The sequence below is a fragment of the Parus major genome, chromosome 7, assembly GCF_001522545.3.
Source record: "Parus major isolate Abel chromosome 7, Parus_major1.1, whole genome shotgun sequence".
In the NCBI taxonomy this organism is placed as follows: domain Eukaryota; kingdom Metazoa; phylum Chordata; class Aves; order Passeriformes; family Paridae; genus Parus; species Parus major.
Window position 1 is genome coordinate 28,204,971 of NC_031776.1, and position 25,057 is coordinate 28,230,027.

At 44.9% G+C, this 25,057-nt stretch overlaps 2 protein-coding genes across 2 annotated transcripts in view; both read right to left on the reverse strand.

Annotated features, from left to right (window-relative positions):
* Positions 1 to 816, reverse strand: part of ITGB5 (integrin subunit beta 5) — a 56,953-nt gene extending 56,137 nt beyond the window's left edge. The window contains exon 1 of the mRNA XM_019007500.1: positions 753 to 816. The gene's annotated coding sequence lies outside the window, so the exon portion shown is untranslated. The remainder of the gene's footprint in view (positions 1 to 752) is intronic.
* Positions 817 to 12,274: 11,458 nt separating this feature from the next.
* MUC13 (mucin 13, cell surface associated) overlaps positions 12,275 to 25,057 on the reverse strand; it is a 17,752-nt gene continuing 4,969 nt past the window's right edge. The window contains exons 3-13 of the mRNA XM_015635577.2: positions 24,786 to 24,848; positions 23,148 to 23,267; positions 22,148 to 22,254; positions 20,454 to 20,515; positions 18,940 to 19,088; positions 17,550 to 17,675; positions 16,323 to 16,434; positions 15,256 to 15,293; positions 14,669 to 14,756; positions 14,246 to 14,450; positions 12,275 to 13,372 (exon numbers count right to left, since the gene is read on the reverse strand). Coding sequence (XP_015491063.1) covers positions 13,322 to 13,372; positions 14,246 to 14,450; positions 14,669 to 14,756; positions 15,256 to 15,293; positions 16,323 to 16,434; positions 17,550 to 17,675; positions 18,940 to 19,088; positions 20,454 to 20,515; positions 22,148 to 22,254; positions 23,148 to 23,267; positions 24,786 to 24,848 — 1,121 coding nt within the window. The 3' untranslated portion in view covers positions 12,275 to 13,321. The remainder of the gene's footprint in view (positions 13,373 to 14,245; positions 14,451 to 14,668; positions 14,757 to 15,255; positions 15,294 to 16,322; positions 16,435 to 17,549; positions 17,676 to 18,939; positions 19,089 to 20,453; positions 20,516 to 22,147; positions 22,255 to 23,147; positions 23,268 to 24,785; positions 24,849 to 25,057) is intronic.

The window sequence follows — 25,057 nt, forward strand, 5'->3', positions numbered from 1 at the left end:
GGAGTTACAAATGCACTGCAGTTCACACGTGTGTGTGCAGAAACAGAGAGCATCCCCACGGGGGACAAGGACCTCTCTCTCTCTGGGTGCCACGCAGACGGGGGGAGACGGTACAAGGTGCAAGTGAGCAAAGATACAAGGTGCGAGAGTGGAGAGCGGTCACCGACAGTGCGACAGCCTGTGTTGTGGCATTCTGCTGCTACTCCTCATCCCATCGATTAACACCCAGCGCTCAGGAAAACATCCCGGGGAAGTGCTTATCCCTGAACAGGAGTGGCTGCAGCCGCTTCCATTAGGAATATATACATATAGAGCGAGGCGCATATATACCAGTTCCATGCTTTTTAAGGCGAAGGTGCAACACCCCGCGGCTGCGGTCCGTGCCCCGCAGCGCTGCCGGAGCGCGGGTCCTCGCCGCCCGCAAGCGGTGACACGGCGGGAGGGGGCCGGGGAGAGCGCGGAGAGCCCCGGCAGCGGCCAGCCCCGGCCACGGGGACAGCGGGGACAGTGGGGACCGCGGGGACAGTGGGGACAGTGGGGACAGCGGGGACAGTGGGGACAGCGGGGACCCGCGTCCCGCCGGCTGCGGGCGCACGGCAAAGCGGGCGCCGGGGGGAGGCACCGGGAAGGGGAGCGAGAGGAGGGGAGAACACAGACGGTAACGCAGAGCACCGAGGCGGGTCTGGGGGACAAGCCGCCTTCCGGAGCGGCGTTCGCAGGGCCCGGGGCGGCGGCAGCGGAGCGGCCCTTACCTCTGCCGGGCTGCAGCGGGGCGGCCAGGAGGAGGAGGCGGAGGAGGAGGAACGGGGGGGGCCGGCGGGAGCAGCTGCCCGGGGGCGGCGGGACGGGACGGGGCGGTGTGCGGGTCGCCCTGCCCGTGCTCCCTGTGTCCGTGTGTCCGTGCGTGTGTCTGTCCCGCTCCCGAGGGTGCGCTGCCGCCTCCCCGCCCCGCGCAGGGAGGCGTAGCCCCGAACGCTGCGGAGCGGGAACCGCGGCACGGCCGGGCCCACGCACACGGGACACGGACACGGACAGCACAGGCTGCCTCTGCACGTGTGCCCCACGGACAGGCACAGCCGGACACGCACGGCGTGCCCAGACACACGGACACGGACACGCACGCAGATGTACCCACAGGCACACGAGGAATGCGCGCCCTCCTCTCCCGCTCGCAGCGGGGCTTGCACTCATTCCCCACGGGTCACTGCCTGCTCTTACGTGGCGTTTTTCCTGCTTCAGGGATTTTCTCTGTGCAAACAGACTGTGTTCATTTACCCAAGGGCGCTTTGAGCCAGGGCACCCGGGCAGCGCTGCGCTCGCTGTCTGCCGGCTTTTTGGCACGGTCCACGCCCCCACCGCCTGGGACATCAACACTTCGGATCGAAAGGAAGCATCGGGTTTATGATCGTGTTTGCGTTGCTGGAGAGCTCTCTGTATTCTTCTGCTTTTTAAATAAATCAAAGATCATCTCTAGAGCTGATCATTGATTTTAAAAGCAAGTAACAGGTAACTCAACCATCACTTGCAGACCTTCATGACAGACACCCTCATGTCTACTAGATCTTACATCAGATTTTGCTTAAAACACAAATGTTGTGTTGCTGTTCTCAGACAGAAGTGATTAACTGTAATGCCACCTGCCAAAATTTCCCCTTACCTGCATTGATTTCCAATGCTGCTTTCACAAACCTTGCTGATTTCTTCAACCTCTTCATACACCAGGAGAAATCAGGTTTGGGTTTAAAGTGACTATTTGTTGTTTTAGGAAATACACACCGACAAAAGTTGTAACATTTTAACTGTCCCAGTGCAGCTAAATCAAACCAAGTCCTGGTGTTCCTTTAGGGGCATCACAACTTGCCCCCTGATTGCAACCAGCGCAAAAATATCACTAAATACCTCATCAACACTTCTGCAATGGTAGGAGTGTGGTATGGGGGACAGGCGGTAACCTACAAGCTGCCCTCGAGCTGTTGGCTGTGCGTGGAGAATAGGACAGCATCAGGTCTCCCTGTTACCCCAAAACCACAATAAGGTGCATGCTGTTCCCATTTTTTAATAATAAAATTAATATTGGCCTTTTTGGGACTGACCTGGGCATGCAAGATGTGGTGTGTGGGGACTTCAAAGCAGGTTGTTCCTCTGTGGAATATTTTTAATATTCCTGTGGGGGAAAAAAAAAAAAAAAGAAAGTGAAATGCAGATCCCACACTTGCAAGAGATAAAGTATCAAATATATGCTCATATATAAAATATGAGCATTGCTGCCCAGAGAAGCCTTGTGTAGACGTAGAAGTCCTTTCTTTGATCTACTGGCCATGCCCAAGTACCCAAAGACACAACTACAACTGTAAATATCCGTGGACAGACTCATGTTTGGGAGCTTTAAACCATTCCTGGCAGTAGGAGCAGGGAGATGCTCAACTCTGGTCCCTGTGTCCTGCCATGCTGCCCCGGGAGCACTGGATGAAGGAGCAGATGCACAGGGGCAAGTGGTGAATGAGCAAGGGGGAAAAAGGAAAAGCAGAGCCTTGGGGTAAAGAAACTACTTGGAGGGAAGGAAACCACCTTCTGAGACCCAACTGTGGCATCTCAAGGAGCAGAGAAGAGGGTTTGAGGAAGCAGGCAGTACTTTCAGAAGGAATGTATTTCAGCAGGACAAGAGCCAGGCGAGGCGTAGGAGCTCCCCAGTCACTGGCTATATTTAGCTGGGCTCAGCTGAGGCTGGGCTCTCTCTTTCTGCAGGCGCCTGTGGCACTGGGACAAGCACCTGGTGCTTGCCATGCTCAGGCTGTTCCCATCCCACAGGCCCCATGAGAAACCCCCACGAGAAGGGGGAAGGTCAGAAGCTGCTACTATGCACTTTCTGAGCGGTAAAATGTTGTTGATGCTCGACATCTGCTATCAGTCATCATGTTTTTCAAGCCAAACCCTTTGAAGGTCCTGCAGAGTCACAGGCGGTTTATCTCATCCCAGTATAACACCACTGACCAACAGACCACAGTGTGATGTGTATGGGGAAAGACCCCTGGAGCCATAGGGAAGTGCTGTGGCTTCCCTGATGAGAAGAGTGTTAATACCCTTCTCTGAAGCTGGTGCTGTTCTCTTGCCCCACATGCAGCAGCAAAAGGTAATTGTACTAATGGCCAAGTGAGCAGCTGTAACATGGAGGGGGAATTGGTGGTAAACGAGGTGGGCAGCTCAGTTCCAGAGAAAGCAGGCAGCCTTGTGTCCCTGAGGTTGGCTATGGACCACAAAATGAGGCATGAGCAGAGGCAATGTGTGGCCTGAAATGAGATCCACAGAGAAGGTGTTGGTATAAACCCCTCCTGCTTGGAGTGACAATGTGTCCTGGCTGTTTCCTGGAGTCAGGGATGGGGTGGCAGTAGACACCCTGAAGAAGGATTGCCTTCATATATGAAACCAGACAATCCCTTGATCTTCCTCCTGGGATTCCCTTGTTCTGAATAAGAGCTTGAGAAAAAAAGCTTTTCATGCCCATGTCTCAGCAAGATTATTATGTAGTCAGTAGGTGAGTTTGAGGCAGCACCAAGATTTTGGAAAGAGAATGGCAAAAAGGGCTCTGTCTTCTGGGTATTGTGAGAGGATGACCTACAACAAAATCTGCCTTGATCTCCAGGAACAGCCATCACTACAGCCTGGCTCTTTTCTCTCTTGACTATTGTGTCTCCTATCTACAAAATGCCATTCTTGAGGATCACCTAGTTCATGAGACTGAGATCCCTCAGGTTCCTTCAAATCTGCCACAGGGGCCCTTGGACTTGGGTTTTCACTATCCTTGCACAGTTTTGCTGTTACAGAGAGAGGAAAATCCCTGTCTGGAAAGGCCTGATCTTTATGTTCACTTTCTTATCACTTACACTTTAACCTGTGGCTAAAGCAGGACATAAACCCAGGGTATCTGACCTGGGCATTTGAAAGTGATGTAATTATAAGTTGATTCTGACTCCAGCAGATTCTTTGGCTCTTTTATCATCAGCTAAAGCAAATAAAATCCTTTATCTGAGATATTCCAGGTGCTCTACAGATATGTTTTCATTGTCATATCTTCCTTAGAGCAGAAAGGGTGGATAAAAGCATCTGAGTCACATCTAGATATCTGCCGTGGCACTAAAGAGGTTCTGGATTGTCAGTGGTGATTCCTTCTTCTCTCTGCACCAGTCTGAGCTGCTCCCAGGCCTTTAGACAAAGCCACAGCCCCTTTCAGAGTGAACCTCTATCTCTGCCTTAGGGTTTCACAAAATACAGCCAGTCTCCAGCAACAAAATCCTGGGGCATCTCTGACTTTCTCCCATTTCTATCTAGACTCTGTGGCATAAGTTTAGGTGTGCTACTTCCTAGCAGCTCCAGCTGGAAGAAATATCATGTCTGGATGTAATTCATTACAGCCACATTATTGAGTATAACTCATCCATCCACCATATTTGCAGTAAGTTCAGGATCCCAGGCACAGCTCTCTAGTGTGCAAGGAAAACCAGCTAAGACATCTAAGATTGTCTATTTCCAGAAGTCAGATGGCTGGATGGGGAATCCAGGTGCAGCCTGGTTTTGGGCACCATTGGTGCAGGTCCTGAACATCCCCCAGTCCTTTGGTCCCAGCAACTCTCCATACAACATGGGAGGACCAAACTGGAACTCAGACGGTGAAAAAACTGGACTGATTTATGGTTTTAATAAAAAGGAGTTTTAGGAGAGCTAGGGTCAAACTGGGGTGTAGGATCAGGGATGTGAAATAAAAGGCAAGCTCATTTGAACTTTGGAAGCCTCCACCATGTTACAAACAGTTCTTGTACTACAAAAACACTTATTTTTCCTTTCCAGGTCCTCACCATGCTGTTTGCTGGTTCCTCCTGGCTGTGCCACGATGGGAAATACGAGAGGAGAGACTTAAGTTGTGGGCATGCAGCTTTGCCATCCCCACACTGCTTCCTCCCACAGACCAGGCTGCTGGGGTTTTCACTACCATGGAAAAAGTTTGTCTCCTTCTTTTTCCAAGGAAGCTATAAAAAAAAAAAAATACAATTCACACAAAATGCTTGTTAGTAATAGGCAACTACCACATGCCAAAAATTACAACCATAAATTTAATCCAGTTTTTATTCTCTGGCTAAAGATGCAGCACATGTTGCTGCTGCCTGCTATAAAAATAGATATTTTTACCATCTAAGGACCAACCTCTGTTCTCAGATACTCAGGAGCAATACTACTCCCAAACAACTCCTGACCTGCTGAAGAGAGCATTACAACACTTCTGGGAAGCAGAGAACAGCACCTAAAGTGGTTTTGCCAAGTTTTGACTAATAGATGAAAAAAAGGCAGAGTTCAGAATAAATCTCTGAGCCAGCCCATACCTGAAGCTGCTGGGCTGAAAAGTGAGGGAAGTACAAGAGGGAGGCTTTCCTCATGCCTCTATGGTACATAAAGTTGAGACAAGGATGCTGAAGCCAGCCCAAACCTGGCCAAGTTTTGGTGTGCCTGCAGCCCCTGGAGCAGGCTGGGAGGCACTGGGCTGCCTGCGAGGCTGTTCACAGGAGGGGCTCACTGATGTGCTGAACTCAAAAGGAGGATGGATATCTCCAGTCAGGATCCATCCCAAAAAATATGCCCCAATCCCCAGAGTTAAGTAATGCACCGTCAGAAGGACGGGCGTGGGGATGTACAAGGCTGGGACACAGGAGAGGGTTAAAAATGAGCAGCTCCGTGGAAACCTGTCTGTATCTGTTAATGGTTAGCCCCAAGGAAAGCGTGCTCATGAAAAGGTTTTGCCTTATCCTGCAACTGCAAAGTCCCAGCTCCATCTTGTGGCCAGGGGCTCTGCTCGGTGGCAGAGAGGAGCGAGAGGAGCCCGAAGGTCCGTCCTCACCACCCTGCACTGCGAGTTGAAAAACACTCTGTGTCCCTGCACATCTTGCCTCACATGAACTGGTCCCACTTTGGTTAGCACTCCGGGAGAGCCGCAAGAGCCGGGAGTAAATGCTGGATGCATCTGGCAGGGGGTTTCTCATAAACGGAGAGCCCAAAGAGATTCCCTTTGTACGCCTGGATGTAGGGGAAGCATCATTAAATACGATTTTAAAGGTCAGTAGGTAGAGCCAGCTAGGCTTGGCTCCATTCAAATCTCTGGCAAAATTCCCACTGAATGGACTAAAAGCTCCAGGCCTAAGCACCTTGGTGAGCTCTGGAGGTACAAACGAGTTTCCAAGGAATTCACCTGGATCTGTGCAGTTTAGACCTCACAATGTCCTGTGCAGCTTTTTCAAATCACAGCTGACACCTGGCTATTTAATCACTATCTGAAATAAATCACCAGACTCTGGTTTTTTGCTTATTTTTCTGGCAAGTGGGTTTTGCCCAGCATGAGCTTGCCACAGAATCTGTTCACACCAATCTTGGAAGGACAAAGCAGTTGAGAAATGCTAAAGAGCCTACAAGGAAAGACCTTGCTTTGAAAAGAATAATAAGGTACTGTTACACATGTGCAACACAAGCCCTGTTTCATTTATAGGAATGATATACAGACCCAGGTCCACAATTCCTCCCCAGAGACCCCTATTCCCATTAATGTCAGCACAAGTTAGGCACTGAAATACCTGCCTGCATTTGACCCCTGTTTCTCACCAATTTAGACATTCCTCTGCTTGAGTGGGGATTAGGAACCTTAGCACTATAATGACCTCTTGAATTCATTGACTGTTCCAGATATGAAACATTTATTCTTTTAACTTTTGGCTGATTTACCCTATAAAAGATCTCTATGGATGAAAAAAACTTGAGAGAAAGCCCTTTTTTTCCCCCCCAAAGTCTCATTTATGCAGCAGACTTTCTTTCCCTGGCTACATCTGGACATCTATGGCTACAGGAAAAGCAGAGAATCCCTAATGTTTAACCAGGCTCATGTCTTTTAGCATGGAACAGGCAGCAGTGCCACCAGTGAGGGTCAAGGGGAGTTCTCTCAGGAGGGCTGGGGGCCTTCCTTGCCCTCCCACCCACCAAGATGTGATGGATGTTACTGTTGGAAGATGCTAATATCAGCTTTGAAAATTGGCTGCCAAACAATGACCAAACAGGGAAACCAGCTGGGACAAATGGCCCTCAGAGTGCTACCAATGGTATTAAAGCCTCAGCACAGGGGAAAAAAAAATCCAGAAAAAACAAAACAAAAAAAACCCCAAAGGAAGAAAATGCTTGGTTGCCATAGAGGCCCACTAAAAACAATGTTGGTTCCTTCCACAGCCCTCTCTGGGGTCCTTCACAACATTTTTTTTTCTCAGTATCCTGTTTTCCTTTTCCCCCTTTATCTGACCCTGCAAGTCTCCCAGTTCCCCTGGGGAAATCTCTGCCATGTTTGGGCCACCTCTTGGGCAGATGTTTCCTCTCTGTTCCCCTCGATGTCACCCACCGTAGGGGGTTCTCTGGGGGACCCTGCCTGGGGTTTGGAGACACTGTCCAGGGGATTGGGAGCAGTGAGAAGCAGGTGAAGCATAGCTCCTTTAGAAGATGTTTTGCTTCCACCAGGAGGGGGAGAGTGGGAGCTGTTGGTCTCAGTTTGCTTCTCTGGGAGAGGAGACTTTGCTCTCTGGAGGCTGCTCTTTGGAGCCTGTCTGTGAAAGGCAGCACCTTCCAGACTCAAAAGCAGGAAGCATTTTTTCAGTTATCTGCTTGTGAAATTTTCCCTTTGTTTCTTTTATGAGGCTGTTTTTACACAAACATCAGAGCCCCATGTGCAGCACCTTACCCTGCCTCTGTTTTATGAACAGCATGGGCATAATTAGGGCATATAAGATCCTATGTACATATGCCACAGGCATCACCTTTCAGCCCATGCTGCTGTTGAATAAAGCAAGTCAGTGCATTCAGAAGCTGAGAGATGTCCCTCTGGTCCAGGATGTCCATCCAGACCCAGACTCTGCTCCAGCAAGTGCAACAGGACAGACTGTCTTGGGGGCCCAGCTTCTTTTACAGCCCCTTCCTCCAGCACTCCATCTTTCACATCTTTTTATTAGGAAGTACATCTCTCAAGGATGCATTTGCATCTCTGAATTTGCCTAATCTCTTTTTGAACCTGCAGATACAGCATCCACAGCATCCTGTGACAGCAAGTTCACCAACTGTGCCTGCAGGTTTTTTCTGTCTGCTTTGCACTGAGCCTCGCACTGTGTACCCCCAGATTCTGGTGGGTGTTTGGCTGCCACTCTGAGTCAGAGGCTCTGCAAACCCATCAGTGATGGCTCAGTGCAGCTCAGTGAGTCTGCAGGGTGTGATGTGCTGACTGTGCCTGGCAGCACAGCTGGGCACCACAGCCCCCCACTCCTGCACCTCTGGGTTCTGCTGCTCCTTTGGGTCCCCAGGATCAGTGCCTGGTCCCAGTCACTTTAACAACCACTTTGTCTATTTGACCTCATCCCTCCTCTTACCTCCATGAAAATGACTTCACTTACTTTTCCTTTACTCCTGTTAGCTCTTTACTCTGTGTTGCCCTTCTCCTCCCAGTTGCTCCAGCTCTTCCATCTGATCCACTGCAGACTGGCAGACATGAGGGGCTGCCCAACAGCTTCAGCTGTAAAAGCAGCCACAAAGTTACCACTGACTTCCTCTGCTACATCATCATCCCCATCTGCTGCTCCTACACCCTTGTCGTCAGCATTCCCACTGATTTCCTAGCTGCCTTTGTGGCTTTGGTATATTTAAAGAGCCTTTTATCAGCAGCTAGAGCATCCTTGGCAAGGAAATTTACAGATCTTATTTTTAGCCCTGTATCTTTCCTGTTTAATTTTGACCTGACATGTTTTATGGGTTTCTTTCTTCTTCCACCACTTTTGGCTTTTAGTCTTGGGTTTGGGGATTTTTTTATTTTTATTTTTTTTTGACAAGTTGCTATAAAAATCAGTGTTTTCTGCTCACACCCCAAAATGTGGGAGAGGTCAATGTAATGCTGCTGGGAACCCTTAGTAAGCAAATCTACTCTTCCCCCCCACCCTCAACACCAGACACATGGCTTTGAAACAGAGAGCATTACTGGGCTAAAACTAAAAGGGTGAAGGATGGGAAATGTGGGTAAAACAGCAATTGATGACTTTGCAGCTGCCAAACTTGACAAATGACAGTCCTCTCACAGGAGTGACAGATAAGGCAGCGCTAGGCTTGCCTTGCTGTAGATTGTGGGTTATTAAACTACAAATTACCAGCAGGATCCTCTGTCTCTGGGTTGTACCAAGGTCAGTCACCTTCCTGAGTCTAGGATGAAGCTGAGGTGGTCCCAGCCAAACCAGCTAGGAACAGTCATGTTCACCAGAACACCTGCCTGAATCCCTTCAACCCTCACCTGGGTTTCCCCAAACACTCATACCAGGAGTTTCTGTTTTGAAGGCATTCCTACAGAGGAGGTGAAAACTTCTTGCTAGAGGAGAGGCTCGTTTTCCCTCACCCCTGTCCCTGCTGTTGGAAGGAGTGCTGTCATTCACCTTGCAAACAGCCAGCCATCAAACTCATGGTGAACAAGAAGTGAAGAGTCAAGCCCCTTGGTCTGCAGTGGTGTCTTACCTTCATTGTTCACTTTTCCATGTTTATGCCTCCAGCCTGGCACATGGCATGAAGGACCTGTATAAAAACAGTCTCCTAAAAGAAGCAATGGGCAGCTTCCTCCAACAAGCAGCCAAAATAAAAGCAAAGTGCTTCCTGCCTTCAGGCCTGAAAGGTGCTGTTTTCACATGTGCAAGTTTGGATGCTGAGCATTGCTGGGGAATGTGTGGATGCAAGGTTTAGCTCTCAGTTTTGAGGCTGGTTTCAGCTGTAAGCAGTGCTGACAGCAGCAGGACTGATCACCCCACCCATTGCATTCCTCAGGTGCAGCTCCTCTAAGGCAGCTGCCCAGACCCAGGTTCTTACCCCACTGCCATCCACAGCACCTACCATGTCCCTCCCCTCCCACCCCACATTGCTTGAATATGCTTGGGTATATCTAAATAAACATAGAATGGCAGATGGCTGAAGCTATGCCAATATTCCCAAGCAAGTATGTGTTGAAATCAAGTAAACCTTTGTCCCAGCTCCTTTAGCACTGTTCAGCACACCCTGTCATGCCAAGCAATTACACTCTGCAGAGTGACTTTTGGTCTAGGATAAAAGCTGGTGGCAGGCTTGAGGGGCAGCTTCCTCCCACCTCCTCTGTAGGTCATGCACCAGCAGGACACTCTGCAGCTCAAGGGAGAGGATGGATGGGAGAACCCAGAACACAAAATGGGTTGTGGCAGATCCCTGGAGCCTCCCAGCCTGCCTGCAGGCATGTCCACTGACAGTGAGCACCCAACTCAGCTCCTGGCCTATGCCTACTTGGATTTTGAAGGATGGGCAGCTGAAACAAAGTATGAGTCAAGAGGCAGCAGTCATAAAACCCAACAAAGAGCTATTTTCCATGATGACATTTCCCAGAATAGTCACACATTGCTAACAAACAAACAGAAGTGCAATATCTGGGAGTTTGCCCCTTTCACTACAGAACTCCAGCCCAGATAAAAGAACTGTAGCAGCCTTTGAAATGCTAAAAAAAAGCAGGCTCACAGTGGTATCTGATAGCCCCTCCCCAGCACAGGCTAAATGAGAACTGGTTGCAGTTGCAGATATTAGCTTTGAATTAGAGCAACAAAAATTCCTATGCAGTGAAACAGTGCAAACACCTGACTATTTTTGCTGCTTTTATTACCAGTGATAGCACACCCTCAATAAAGTTTTACTGCATTAAAATTTCTTGTTCAGCATCCAGCTGCAATTCCAACCTCTCTTGCTTTTGCAAAAGAATAGGAGATAACACTTAAAAGCATTTCCACGTTCCTCTGAAGCAGGTTACTGTTACATGTATTTTATGAATGGAGCCAGGCAATTTGCCTCAGTGAAAGACCACAATGACCATTCCAGTGGGCTGTTACTGATGATATAGGAAAACCTTTTTTATTCAGCTCTGTGTAAGCCAAAGTTTCGGTCTCCTATACAAAGACTGGGAGGAGGAGGTGTCCAAGCAAAAGTAGCCAGCTGGATGAAGCTGAGCTTCATGACTTTTGGCCAGTTTTTGCCTTTATCCCATCCATTTTCAAGTGTCTCAGCACATGCAGAGTGGAGTCTTGCATGGGGTTAACAGAGTGCTGCAGATGGCAGAACTTTTTCCTGCTGCTAAAAAGTCAGAGAAAAGGGGGAAAGAAAAAGACTGAGCAGGAGGATTAGAAGCTGGGAGCACCTAGGTTATTGTGGAGACACACAAGGCTCCGAGAAAAAGAAGGAGGCAGCAGGCATGGGGTGGGGCAGGGGGCACACATTAAATTGTTGGGAGAAGGAGCTCATGCTGCTTGCAGGGCTTTTCCAGCTGGAGGAAGAATGGGTCTCTGCCTCTTTTGATAAGTGTAGCCACCTTTGTGCCTTGCTTTGCTCCTCATGGGACTGCACTATCAGAGGAAAAGTCAAGAAAATAAGACTAAATCCCTCCCCATCCTTTGAAGAAGGTATCATGACTAGTTAAATCCAGCTAGCCCTGCTCCCATGCTGAGTGTGCAGACATGCACACAGATGGTGGGGTTGGCTGAGGCCACCAGAACCTGGTCTCCTACACACCCTGCCAATGGCAGACACTCTGCAGCCAGGGGACAGCAGCAAAGGGGACAGGAGTGAGCTGGAAGAAAGAAACAATGAAACCTCAGAAAAACAACAGAGAGAAAATGGCACCTTTTCTCACCAGGCTGCTTCTGAGAAAGCAGGATCTGCCTTCTTTTGCTACAGAAGCCACGTGAGAAGGATCAGGACTATTTAGGTTCCAGCTTTCAGTCGCTTAAGTGGTGAGTGGGGGCTGGTTTTGATCATGGAGAGACTGGAAAGAAGCACCTGCATGGACAGCCTGGTAATCTCTGCAGCCACCTACAGTGCTCTCTGCCACTGACCCCCAAACTTGTCCTTTAAGCTGAAGGACACTTCATCTGGGCCATTAACAGCTGCCATCAGACAAAGCTTGTCCAGCATTTTCAAAGGAGATCCAGCTGCAGTAACCACCCAGTTCCCACCAAAAGCAACCACTGAATATTGGTGCCAGTCTCACAACAATAAACATTTTAACTTCATTAATAATAACATTTCTGAACTTCTGAGTGAAGGGAACTGATGTAATTAGTCTGTGCACACTTGTGTCTAAACTCTGCACAAATTTTAACATAAAATAGTCTGGAATTTAAAAAAAACCACTTAAATCGCTGGGAGGAACATAAGAAAGCCTTGGTACTGAGAAAAAATAATGTTTAATAGGAAAAGTTAATCTGCATATATAAAAATCAAAACACAAAATACAACAGAATTAAATGGTGCTTTAAATGATTGTAGCCTATAAATATATGTACATATGTGTGCATACAAGTATTTTATATAACTATAATATTAATGCCAGTCAACAGATAATGCACACTCAGTAAAATACAGTAAAATATAAATCCTTTTACAGACAGATTTAACGACTGTTTTTAAGAAAATTTAAGAAAACCCAAACACCAAGCTTATTATCATTCAAAAATAAAGACTGCAAAATCAAAAAAAAAAAAAAAAAATTGCTAACACTTTCCACAGGAGCTAAAAATGTAAAATCAATGCAGTTTTGCAAGATGAAGAAGAATAGTATTTGTTTGAAGACATCATATCTTGCCATTGTATTGGGAAGGAAAGCTGTGGAAAAGGTCAGACAAGTGCCATTGTGTCACACAACCCATGTCAGCAGAGATATGAACAGAATGCTTTCAGATGGGAAATATTGGCAGGTTGGGGATGGTGAAAAAACCTGTATCTAATATAGTAAAGTGAAACAGGTCAGGTTCTCATGAAAAACAGTTTTCATCTGCCCAAAGCTGTAGTTCAAATTAAGTGAGCACAAATCCAAGTGAAGCTCTGTAGTGATGTTTTTCAGCATCACATATATTGCCTGGACCATCTTCCAGAAATGAAAACCAGCAGGGTTAAAATCCTGGTATTTTGTGTACACTCACTCTCTTGCCAATGGGTTGGCCTCATTGCAGAAGTTGAATGTTTATTAGAACACATTAGTTCTTTTAAAAGAAGTCCTCTTCTTCTCCCTACTCTCTAACATTTTTCCCTTATTTCAAAGTTGTCCATAATCACTTTCAAGCATGAATCTTCCTCTAGAAAATCTTGAGAGAATCTGGGGTTTAAGATGGTGTTGTCTTCTCTGCTGAAGTAATTGCATTGGTGAGAGGCTGTGAAACTCTTTGCTCTGACCAAGTGTTGTGGTGGTCGTCCATCCTTCTACTGCTCTGGTCACTCAATATTTGCTCTGCGTCCTAAAGCCCCTAGGCTCCTGTGATGCTTCGTACTACAGAGAATTGTCAGACAAGAAAAGAAATAAGGACTCACAAAAATCATCAAGTCCAGTATTTGCATGAATGGCAATAGAGGGTTTGACCCCACAACCTTGGTGTTATTAACCCAAACTGAACTAATCTCAAGCCTCTGCTTCCTCCATGCCCCCCTTACAGAATTCAAGGATAAAACAGGCTTCTTTCTTTTTTAGAACATGCCTTCCATGTAGTGACACACCTCTGCTGACCAGGCTCCCCTGGGCCACAGCAGTACCAAAACTGTTCAATATTTTTCATGGCACTTCACACCTTTCCCCTCTGCAATGCTGCAGCAGCTGCAGATGCTCTTGCTGTGAACGAGGCAGCATCAGCCAGGTGGGAGGACACAACCCCCTGGCCATCAGTCCCAGCTTAAGCTGACTGTGAATCTTGCATGAGCCTGCAGCTGGGAGGTGCCACTGCAATCCCTGTTGGCTCTACAGCAGCCTAAAAGAAGCTCAGGTGGGAGCAGCCTGTGATGCTTGCAGGCACACCTGTGCTGAGGGGTGAGTTTGGCCAGTGCAGACAAATATCCTATGACCAGCAGACCACTGGGCAGCCGAGCTCTTGCTTTGACCCTTGCTGTTCACATATCCCTCCTGTGGCTCAAGGATGACTACTGGGGCTTAGAAAGGTCTTTATGAGTGCTGATCTCTGCATTGAGGAAAATTTTTGTATTAAGACAATTTTTTTCATCTGCAGCTACAGTTGTTTGGGTGCTTTTGTACTACTTTGGCTTTCTAGACCAAGGGAGGATGTGCAGAGGGGAGCTTAGGTTCCAGCAGTGTCTGTAGCCCACAATACTACTGTTCCTATTCCATTCCTACAGGACTATGTGAAATACTTACCAAATCATCATAATCCCTCTCTGGAAAATTGTCTCTATTTGTGGAACGCATGTCATAGGGGTTGTTTGGCTGATATCCTGGGTTTGTGTGGCCAGAAGTGGTCTGGACCCTGGGGAACAAGCTTGGTCTCTCATCAGAAGTATTCTTGTCGGAATACCCTGGCTTTATCAGGCTCTTCTTCTCTGGATTTTGTTTGTGCTTTGCTCTTCAGAGGAGATGAAAGAACAAAAGAGATTTTAAAAGACTATTTAGTGTGCCTTACTTATTAAGTCCAACTAAGTGGTTTGTCCACTCCCACCTTATTTTGAATAGTCAGTCCCATTCTGAGGCATGAAACACATTTTTGAAGCATACCTAGTGCAAAACCCTTATTATGAGCACACAACAATGCAGTTTCTATTCAACTGTAAGAAATATTCTTACCTGACTGAAATAATAGAGACTGCTATCACTAAAATCAGGACAACGGCTCCCAGCACTGTGCCCACTATTATAAGGATGAGTTCACTATCTGGGGAGAAAAAAAACAGCAAAGAAGAAATGTGCCAATTAATAACTCTCAGTGAAAAGGGAAGGGAAGGGATTTATTTCCAGGCTCCTGGTGCTTACAACATTTTGTGGACACAGGAAGATGTAAATTAAGGATCTGCAATAAAGACCATCTTTTATGGATAGCTATTTTGACCCCAGCTCTTGTTCCTAATGCTATGCACTGAATGGTTTTACACACAGCTATAGGTGAGGGACAGGAACAGCTGGGAGGATTGTAGGGATTGTTTAAGCTAGTACTGATGCTAAATTGTGTAGTTAGGTGTCAAATAGGATCTTCTCATTTCCTAGGTACATAAGGCTACAGAAAAATTTCACTTTTTTTCCCTAACATTTTCCCTCTATAAATGCAGAATGGTGGCACCCCTAAAGTCTGCTACTTTTTTGTTAGCTCAGACAGATTAAGCATCACTAGGTATTTTTCAAGATTATAATTAAAAATTGGAAGTTCTTATACTTACTGTCGCTGCAATCTTCCCCAGCATAGCCCACGGGACAGCTACAGGAGAGAAAAAAGAAAAAGGGGGAAGAAAGAAAAGATGATCTTTAGGGTCCCTTTTAATCCCAACCATTCTATGATCACAAAACAATAGCATATTTCCCCCTTTTGTCAGCAATTTCTCCACAAAGTGTGTTCATTACAGGTTTCCTCTTTAACCCTCTCTTACTGTTAAATCATTTACTTTCATTAGAGTGAAACAGTCTGAGATTTTCAGAGTGATTGGTGATCTCAGCACTCAGTTTCAGGCTCTCAGTCTGAAAAATGTTAAAAGGACCTGTTTTTCTAAAGAACTGAACTCTGCACATCTGAGCCACTTGGAATTGCCATGCAATGACTTTAACAAAAGCCTCAGTATAAGGTCTATAAGGACTGACAACTCTATCTTCTTCCCATAGTAGTTTCTTACATTTAAAATATATTGATTTTATGGTAAGAAATGTTCAATTTGCAGCAGTAATAACTACAAAAAGAGATGAATTAATGGATATGGGGAGTGAGTCTCTGTCTATCCACCAGAGCAGAGCACAACCAGTCACTCACTCAGCCTCACCAGCCAACACCACCGTTCTGTTCTGATCCTGAGCTGACAGAAATAATTTCAGAGAGAAAACCAAGCAGGAATAACATGGGTCTGAAAGTTGTCTGGAAACAGTCCCCACTGATACCAGTGCAAACATTCCAGGGGCTGGAGGCACGTCGTGCTCTAATGCCTGTTGCTTACTAAACACCCCAGCACAGCAGTTCCCATGGCTCAGCCACGCTGTTGGGGTAGTTTGTGTGCTGAATTACTTTTTCCCTGGCTCACGGGTGACCTTGTGTCTCCTTGCCTTTCCTCCGAGGTGCTATGAGGGCACACAAAAGGCTAAGGCCAAGGAGTCACAGCTTGTGACACCACCTGCTGTCCATCCCCCTGGGGCACCCCTCTGACCCCCTGGTGTCCTGGGCTGCAGCTGACCCTGTGACAGATGTTCTTCTCCCCTACCTTCACCCACAACACAGGAGCGTGACAAGAAGCTGAATACTCACGCCACACAGTCTCCAGTCCTGTTTTTATAGTTAGCCATACATTTACATTTTGGAACCCCTTCTTCTTTTACACAGTACTTGTGTGATGCTGCAGAACAGTTTTCACTGCAAACTGTATTTTCAGGGAGAAAAACATCAGTGAATTGCAGATAGAAGATTTTTTTTTTGCTCTGGGAACACACACACACCACCCTCTCTCCTGTGCTTTAAAACATCAGAAGGCCTTTTTTAGGACTGACACTATGTAAAACAAAAACTGAAATATAAAATCACAAAATTAGAAGTAAAGAGGCTGTGTTTAAAACCATCCAACTTCATCAAAGAGGAAGTCTGGCTAGGCTGCATCTTCCATAGGCAAGCAATGGCCTGAAGTTAGATCTCACAGTAGATGATTTGTATGGCAAGATGTATCCGTTTTAGACAGGCATGGGACCACGAAGGCCTACACTGGATCACATCTCACTGGGATTTTTTGTAGCCAGCTCTCATAATTTTATCATGGATTTTTGAATTATTTGTTGTAAATCTTACATCTTAGACTTTTTTTTAACTTCTGTAGTGTGAAAAATTTAGTTTCCATAAGAAAAAAATAAAGTATTTTGAAGGAAATTAGGTACATCACAGGGCTTTGGAGGGTAGGTAAAATATAAAAAGCACTCACTAAAAGACTCAAAACAAGAAAGTAAATAAAGCCCTATCAACAGTTCCCAAAAGTGACAGAAATCATTCTTCTCACAAAAGCCTGTCTAAATCCAGGTAATGCTAAATCATTTAGAATTATTAACAAGGGACAGAGCCTTAACAGACCATTGTAGTGGATCATGAGAATTCCAATTCTGTCAGCTGCCTTAAAGTAACATGTAGAATTTATTCCCAAAATATGTCCTAGCAGAGAAGGCTGTGAGTATAGAATTCAATTTTTTCCGTCCTTTACCTGCTTAGCTTTCAGTTTTTACCAGGATCTTAACAATACATTTAAGGACTTGCCTACTCACTGATTTCAGTGATGATTTTATTGAGTTTTAATAATTTATTCTGCTGGGATAAAATTATAGATTTGTTCAAAGTGAAACATGAGGATGTGTTTCTACAGCTTTCTTCACAGGATGCACATTCTCTGATTTTTAGAGCTCAGCACATTTGCCCAGCACCCTTCTCAAAAAGGGACTGAGACAGGAAATAAGCAGGTCAGCCTTTCAGGGATAGATAAAGCAGCAAGGTTCTTACCTGAGCAGGAACGATCATCCCATATTGTCTTTGCTAAACCAGGTTTGCACTTGCATTCTGGAAACATTGCCTCTTGACAATCTGTGGTTCTATTATCACATTCATAAACAGAACAGTATTCTGCAACTTTAAAAGAGAAACAGGGAGCAAACCTGAATACCATTTCATAGAAAGCAGTGCACTTACCCAGTAAATCATAAACCAATTATTTAGTAATTCTAAATAAAAAAATTATAAATCCTTTTCTTGGGACATTAATATTGCAGGCTTTTGGACCTGCTCTTTTTTTCCTCCTTGCTCTTTACCAGTTAAGTTCCTGTTTTTGTGACATCTTCTGACCTTCTGTTTCTCAGCCTCCTACAACTACCTCCATACCTTCCTCCAGTCTACAAAAAGGGACATTCTTCCCCTAAGTTCATATTCTGAAAACTGACTTTCTGACTCACCTTAAGAAAAAAAACATACAGAGAAACACCATAACTATTCTTCTAGTTTTCTCCACAACTGAACTGTGAGACCCAGATCCCACAGAGTTCTAGAGGGATATAAACATTTATGGGCACGCAGCTCATTCCATGAGCAGCATTAGTGTCCTGTTTGCCCAGAGTGTTGCTCTTTAGATCCACGTCCTTGTGCTGGGAATGGTTTAAAGGCCTCAGTGCATGGCATGCTGTAGAGGGATGTGACTGCACTGCTGCCTTGGGAGCTCTCAGTTTCCTCCTCATGGCTGAGGATACAGTCACCTTCAGAGACCAAACTCAGGCTTTAAACCATGAAATGGACTTTTAATTATTAGCTATTCCCTTTAAGAAAGCTCATTTCAAAATAGGAACTTATATTTTTTTAAAAAATTTAAAAAGAAAAAAAAATCCTTATTTTAATTGGAAACTATTTCTCCCAGTATTACACTTTTAATAATGCAAGACTTTACTGGTTAAGATCAACAAATCCCTTAGCTCAGTAGCTATTTGGTGAGGCCTCATTTCAATTACCATGGCTTATTATGGGAGAAGCGTAAAGAGAGTTTCATCCTATTTTGCCAGTAAAATACTGGCTTATTCTCAGAAGCACAATATGTATCTGTATTTATTTTATCCTGATTTTTCCACTTCCTAACACTCAGCAGGTTAAAACACCATGCCGTTATTTACCAGGGAATAAATATTTTCTTTTTCTTCTTTACACTGGAAGTAGGCAGCTGTAATAAGACAAAAGAGCCTAGCACTGAATGGTTGAACCTTCAAAATTACCCATGATTGAACATTCAGCTCCTTAAAATCAACAGGGCTTATGATTTGATGGGCTCCTATGCCCACAGAAATCTTCCAACCAGGTTTTAAGGACCTCTGTTTCTGCTGATTAATTACTTCCCTAGCAAGGAGTTACATACCATCATAGGAGTAGACATAGGGCATGTTTCCATTTTTTATTGCATCTTGTATTATAGCATTAATTGTGGTTGCATTTTCAGTTGTGTCCCATGTGAACAGGTTTGTCACTGTTACATACAGACCAGAATTTCTGCTTTCTCTTGAATCTCTGCAAAGGACAGATAGTACCATTTTAAAGTTTCACGTATTCCATGTGGATAGCAAGCTAGATGCAAAGATGAGAGAAAATTTCTGCCAAATCTCCCTCTCTCCCCAGCTTCTTTCTTCCCATAGTGTAGGTGGTTGCCAAGAGACCTGAAAACAAGTAAGTCTTGCCCAGGAACACATTAATAGCCATCTTTCCAGTAGGTCCAGGTGTAAATAGGTAGCTGCTGGATTTAAGACTAACAACATTGCTCCTTTGTGTGCTGTTGATACACAACTGACATTTTCTGACTGGGTTAACCTCAAGCCAGCTGCAGTGTGGAGAACCTCATCTGTTAGAACGTAACTTTTGGATGATGCTTCCATCAGCCTGTGGTGTCATCCAGGATGATGTGGAGAGCCCACCCTGAAGCGTAGTGAAGGTAATTTAGGGTATGACCACAATGAATGCAGAAGGGTCTGTTTGTGATGTAGAGGTATCTGTGCAGACTACACCCTGTCTGGGTTGGGTTCTGCTCACAGCAAGCTCCCTGCCGTGAGGTGGGGAGCAGCAGTGACTTCCCTGTTCTCCAGCTAAACCTCATGCTGCCAGGATATGCACACAAACATCCTTAAGTGGCAGATTGCTGAGGTTCCTTGAGGTGTTACTGTGTCCCACCTCACAACTGCTCTGCTGGAGGGTACTGCCCACACAGCTCTGTTAGAACAACAATCTGTTTAGCTGCTTAATCCCTGGGGTGCACTCAAAAAAGGGCTGGCACTGTGTGCTAGCATGCCAGGTTTTGCTTGATGGGGGTCAGGAAACACAGAGAAGCTGGCAGAGCTCTGGGGACAGTAACCTGTAACTGATGGGGATGGGAGGAGAGGGACATCTCACAGGGTCTGCCTAGACCAGCAAGGGACCTATGCCCACAGATACAGTCACCACAACCCATTCAGCAGCATCTTTGCTCAACCTGCCACCAGGAGACACCAACAAATGCACAATAAAATGCATTTTCTATACCTCCTGTAACAGGGTGGGTTTTTTTTAAAATGAAGTGAGACTCCAGGCTGGGTAGCTCACCCAGAGGTCACAGAAACATCAGAGTTAACTGTTAGAATTTCAGACATGCCAGATATCACAGGGACTGTTAGTTACAGCACAGTGCTGTATCCTACATGGTGCTAGAAGCAGGACATCAGCCAGCCCATTTCACAGACATATTGGGGTAAAAATGGGGCCAGCATCCGCCCTTTACAGGGAAGCATTCTAAACTGGACTCATCCCATATCTTTTACTGAACTGAGTACTTCATGGGAAACAGATTAAAATGAGGTGTGTGGAAGTATATCCTGTGCAAAAAGAAAAAAGAACTGAGAAACTTACTGAATTTTCACGATGACGGTTTGCATATAGCCTTTCACATTATGTTGTAAGGCCCTCCTGAACTATAAAAGAGAAAGAAATTTGAGTTCAAGGCAAGCAGAAACATGGACCAAAATCACATGAACCACTGAGGCTTCAGCAGTAAAACTTTAATACAGAATATGCTACCATAAGCACAAAGTAATGTGATGTGTTAAATCCACCAGGCAAGGTACTGCAGAAGAGCAACAGTGGGGTGGTGCTGAAGAGTATGGAAGGACACAGAATATGGGAGGGCAGTGGAGGGATGGAGAATGAAAGTCAGACATTGCATTAGTGTTAACTGTCTGATAGTTACAGACACCCCTTTGCAAACTCATGGCTTAGGAGGGAGTCTCCACAGCAGAAACCTATGTACAGGTAGGGGGAAGAGGGAGAAGTCAACCTCCTCACAGATGGCACGTGTCCCTGAGAGGCAGTGCAGTGGGATTATCAGGGGTTGTTCCTGTGGGAAGGAGCACTCATGAAAGCACTGGGAGCTGAACAGGATCAGGAGAAAAGTCACTGCTCTCCCTCATCCCATGTGAAGCAGGGAACAACCAGTGGAGGCAGCTGCCTTCGACTCCCACACGAGCAGGAGGCACCGTGACAAGAGAATAAGATATCTAATTCAACTGAAATGGAAGATAAACTATCCATCTTACAGTGCAATAAAATTCAGATTTGATGCTGTTTTATGCAAACTCTATGCTATTTTCACTTTTGCCTTCTATTATGTATCTATTTTAGTCCTACATATGATGTTCTTCTGTAGCCATACTATGCAAAGATGCTGGACAAAAAAAATTGAGAAAATATTTTTTAACATTCTGAAGGAACAACTTTTTGTCACTTTCAGATACAACATTCATAGTAAACAATAGAATAAACTGCAGAAATTGATAACTATTTTTGATGATTCCTGATTTACATCTGGTGAATATTTTTAATCAGATATTTGGTAGAATTGCATATCTATTCTTCCTTATTGCCAGAAAGAGAAATAAGCAAATCCACTTGTTTCAACATGGCAGTATAAATTAAACTGATCATCTTTTTTCTCCAGGAAATCTATTACCAGATTTCATGTATAATCATAGAATGATAAAAAATGTGCAGTATCCATTTCACTAATAACATTAAAATATTGACAGACTTATGGAAGAGGCTTATTATTTGGTATTTAGACACAATTGGACAGCCATTCAGAAGAGTTTGTGCTGTGTGGAGTCAATATTTTTCTTTAAAAAAATTAAAATTGTTAATTTTTACTCATATCACTGAGTATTATTGAGCCTTCAGCAAACAGCAGAGATCAAAAACTCAATAGCCTGGAAAACTTCACTCATCCCCACTGTTTCTGGAGAGGAAATGGTGAAAGATGCAGAGCAATTTATGTGAGAACTCCCCAGAATAGAAGTGGTACTAAAAATGCAGATACTACTTTAGGGCATCCCTTCACTCCAGCACGAGCCATGCATGTGCTCATCTGAGGGCAAAGTTCAAGTCTTTTATAAATAGTTCTAAACTAATGTGAAGCATTCCTTGAAAGAAGCAGATTTCTTGTAGACTGGAACTTTTCCAGGCCCCACATTGAAGAAAGTGTGTTTCCTCTCTGTCTGCATGACATCCAGTATAGCATTAAATATATGGTCAGGAAAGCCATTGTCACTCACAAATGCTGATACATTGTTGAACAACTTTTCGTATTCCGTGGAAGTTACATTGTGAAGATTATCACTGTAAAGCTCTCTCACTGCAATGGTCGCTGGGTATACTTTCCCTGGAATGACAACAGAGTGGGTAAATTAGAAAGCACTCAACAAAGTCCAGTTTCACCTTAGAGTTCTCACCTTAGTCCTCAGGGATGGGGAAATACAATGCAGAAAATAAATCAGTGCTGTTTTTCAGATACAGGAGGGATCAGTAGAGGACAAATCAATTCAGTCACAATGGGGGATGTACTTTGGCTGCCAGGGAAGAAGGCAGGATCCTGGGCCTGACCAATCTGTCCTCATTATGAAATTGAGTAACATTAAAATGTCAGCATGGCCTGAAAATAAAAGACTCTATGCAAGGTGTTACATATATTAAGGACTCTGAATTTGCAGCTATTAAGCAGCTAATGTGGTTCACCGTGGTTTACAGAGAAAGTAGTTCAGAATAGACCTGCTTCTTTAGTCTCACAAATAAATTTGAGAATCCTGCTTGCTGATCCTTAAATAACAAGCCCTATTTTCTCACATGCTTGGCCTTCAGAAGCATTTCAGAGACGCATTTCAACAGGACTCTGATGAGCGTTTAGCAGCGGGGGAAAATCAATCTGGTTGTTCACAGATCTTCATAAGTTCGGTCCTTTCTAAATCATTGCCATTAATATTGATGTCAGGTTTACACATGCACTTTCTTCCTGCTTCTCACTCATTTTAATCTCCTGCATCCCTGACAGAGAATTCACCTTCTTTTCCTAGAACATTAACCTCTTTGGCTGCCACTCTTTTGTGAGATAGCAATCTAGGTCATTGTAGGAGTGGCTGTCTGCAAAGCAAGAAATCACTCAGCAGTCACTTTCCCAGACTGATTGTGTTTTCAATTATAACATGAAAACAAGTTATATGGGAAGGAAAATTCACCTGAGCAGGTAACTAAAAGCATTTATGTCCTTCTGCAACTCACCTCCGTAACAGTTCTTATCGCTGTAGTAGAATCCATATTGGCATTGACAGGTATAATTGCTTTTTAAGGAAATGCATGTAGCCAAACTTATTCCACAAGGATGTTCACTGCAGAAGTCCACTAATACCAAGATGAAAGATATTGACATTAGCGTTTCTGTGAATTTCTGCAATAGCCAGTTTATATATAAAGCAATTCATATATAAAGCAATTAATATATTGCATATTATATATACTTCTACTGAAGAAATCTACCAGGTATGTTTTAGAGACTACAGATGCGATTGCAGAGCATACAGCTATATCTTGCTTGTTTAATGTATAGTAATGTATAGTAATATGTTTTCCCTACACAGCCCAGCAGGATACCACAGTGAGGACGTGGGTTATGTCTGAAATTTATTATCTGTCATATTGAGCATTCACAGTTCAGCTCTACTTACTACAACTAAAACCAAATCAAAGAAAGAAAGTATATCAAGGCTTGCACAAACCAGTGACTGTTAGAAAACAATCTAAACAGTAAGACTACAACAGCTAGTGTATCTTTAATACTGCACTGGTTCATACTTGCCTTATTATGACAGTGTCATAGCACAGTCCTTTACTGCAGACACATTAATCAAATGAGGGCTCCAAAGGGAATCACAATAGTATATTTTCTCAGAGTAATTATATATATTCTGTAAGGTTTTAGAGTATGTTTTTTATATCTATACATAATTTAAGTGGTTAATAAGTAATTAGAAGTTATATTTCTATACATCTTATATATAGGATGGTAATTACAGTTCTTGTCCAAGACATCAAACTTTGTTTTTCACACTTCACTTCCTAAGTACATTCTCATAGATGAGATATTTTCTGTGAAATGGGGGAAAAAAATATAAATAGGAAGTCTCATTTATACCCCAAAAAATAAAAAGTAAAACACCTAATGAATTTTCATTTCCTATAAGGTTCATCTCCAAATACTTTTTCCACAGAACCTAATGAAGCCAAAATTTTTTTCCCAATGAAAAAGATCCCAAGCAGAAAGCAAAGAGAATTGTGAACTCCTCCAAACACATTCCACTTGCAGTAAGGGCCCTCAGGGAAGAGTGGAGGGGAGATCCAGCATTAAGTGGGTACATTTTACCTACACTGGAAGGCCCTACTGGGATGGAAGATGGTGGGATCTGGAGAGCTCCTGGGATGGACACATGCAAGGTTCCCCAGACACGGTTCCTGGCCCCAGCCCCACACTGGGGTGTGCCCCAGCTCCCTCTCTGCCCTGCTCCAACAGCCTCAGGCACAACTCCCTGCAGGGCCAGGTCAGGAGCTAGCCTGGGCACATCTTTGCAGGGATCCTCTTGTATCCCTGACTGCTGAAACAGGCCAAGGCACCTAGAACAAAGAGAGCAACCTCCTCCAATCTTCCTCAACACATTCTCCTTGCAGCAAAGGCCACCAGGGAAGGGGGAAGAATAGAGGGTGTTCATGGCAACCATCTGGGCTGCTTTACCTCTTCTGGAAGAGGAACGTGGGAAACCCATTCTGGGGACCTCCTTTTGGTCTGAGGGAGCTACAGAGCTCCCTGGGACTTGGGAACTCCAAGCTCGCCCTGGAAAATACTGCCAAAGCATTCTAGCCACTTACCATTAGTTTCTGTGGTTGGCATCACTGTTGAGTCAGGAGTTGTTTCATTTGCAGTACTGGCTTCTGATGGAGGGAAGAGAAGAGACATGTCAGCACTGCTTAGCACTGTCTGCCCAAAAAGCCTTGAGGAATTCTGTGTGTATAGAACTGCTGAGCAGGTAGGTGCAGTGGATCCCTGTGGGGCTGAGGGGTCAAAGCCCTGAGAACCCTGGGAACCGACAGTGCATCGCTTCATGATGGGGAAGTGGGGTGCTGGCAGGAGGGATGTGCTC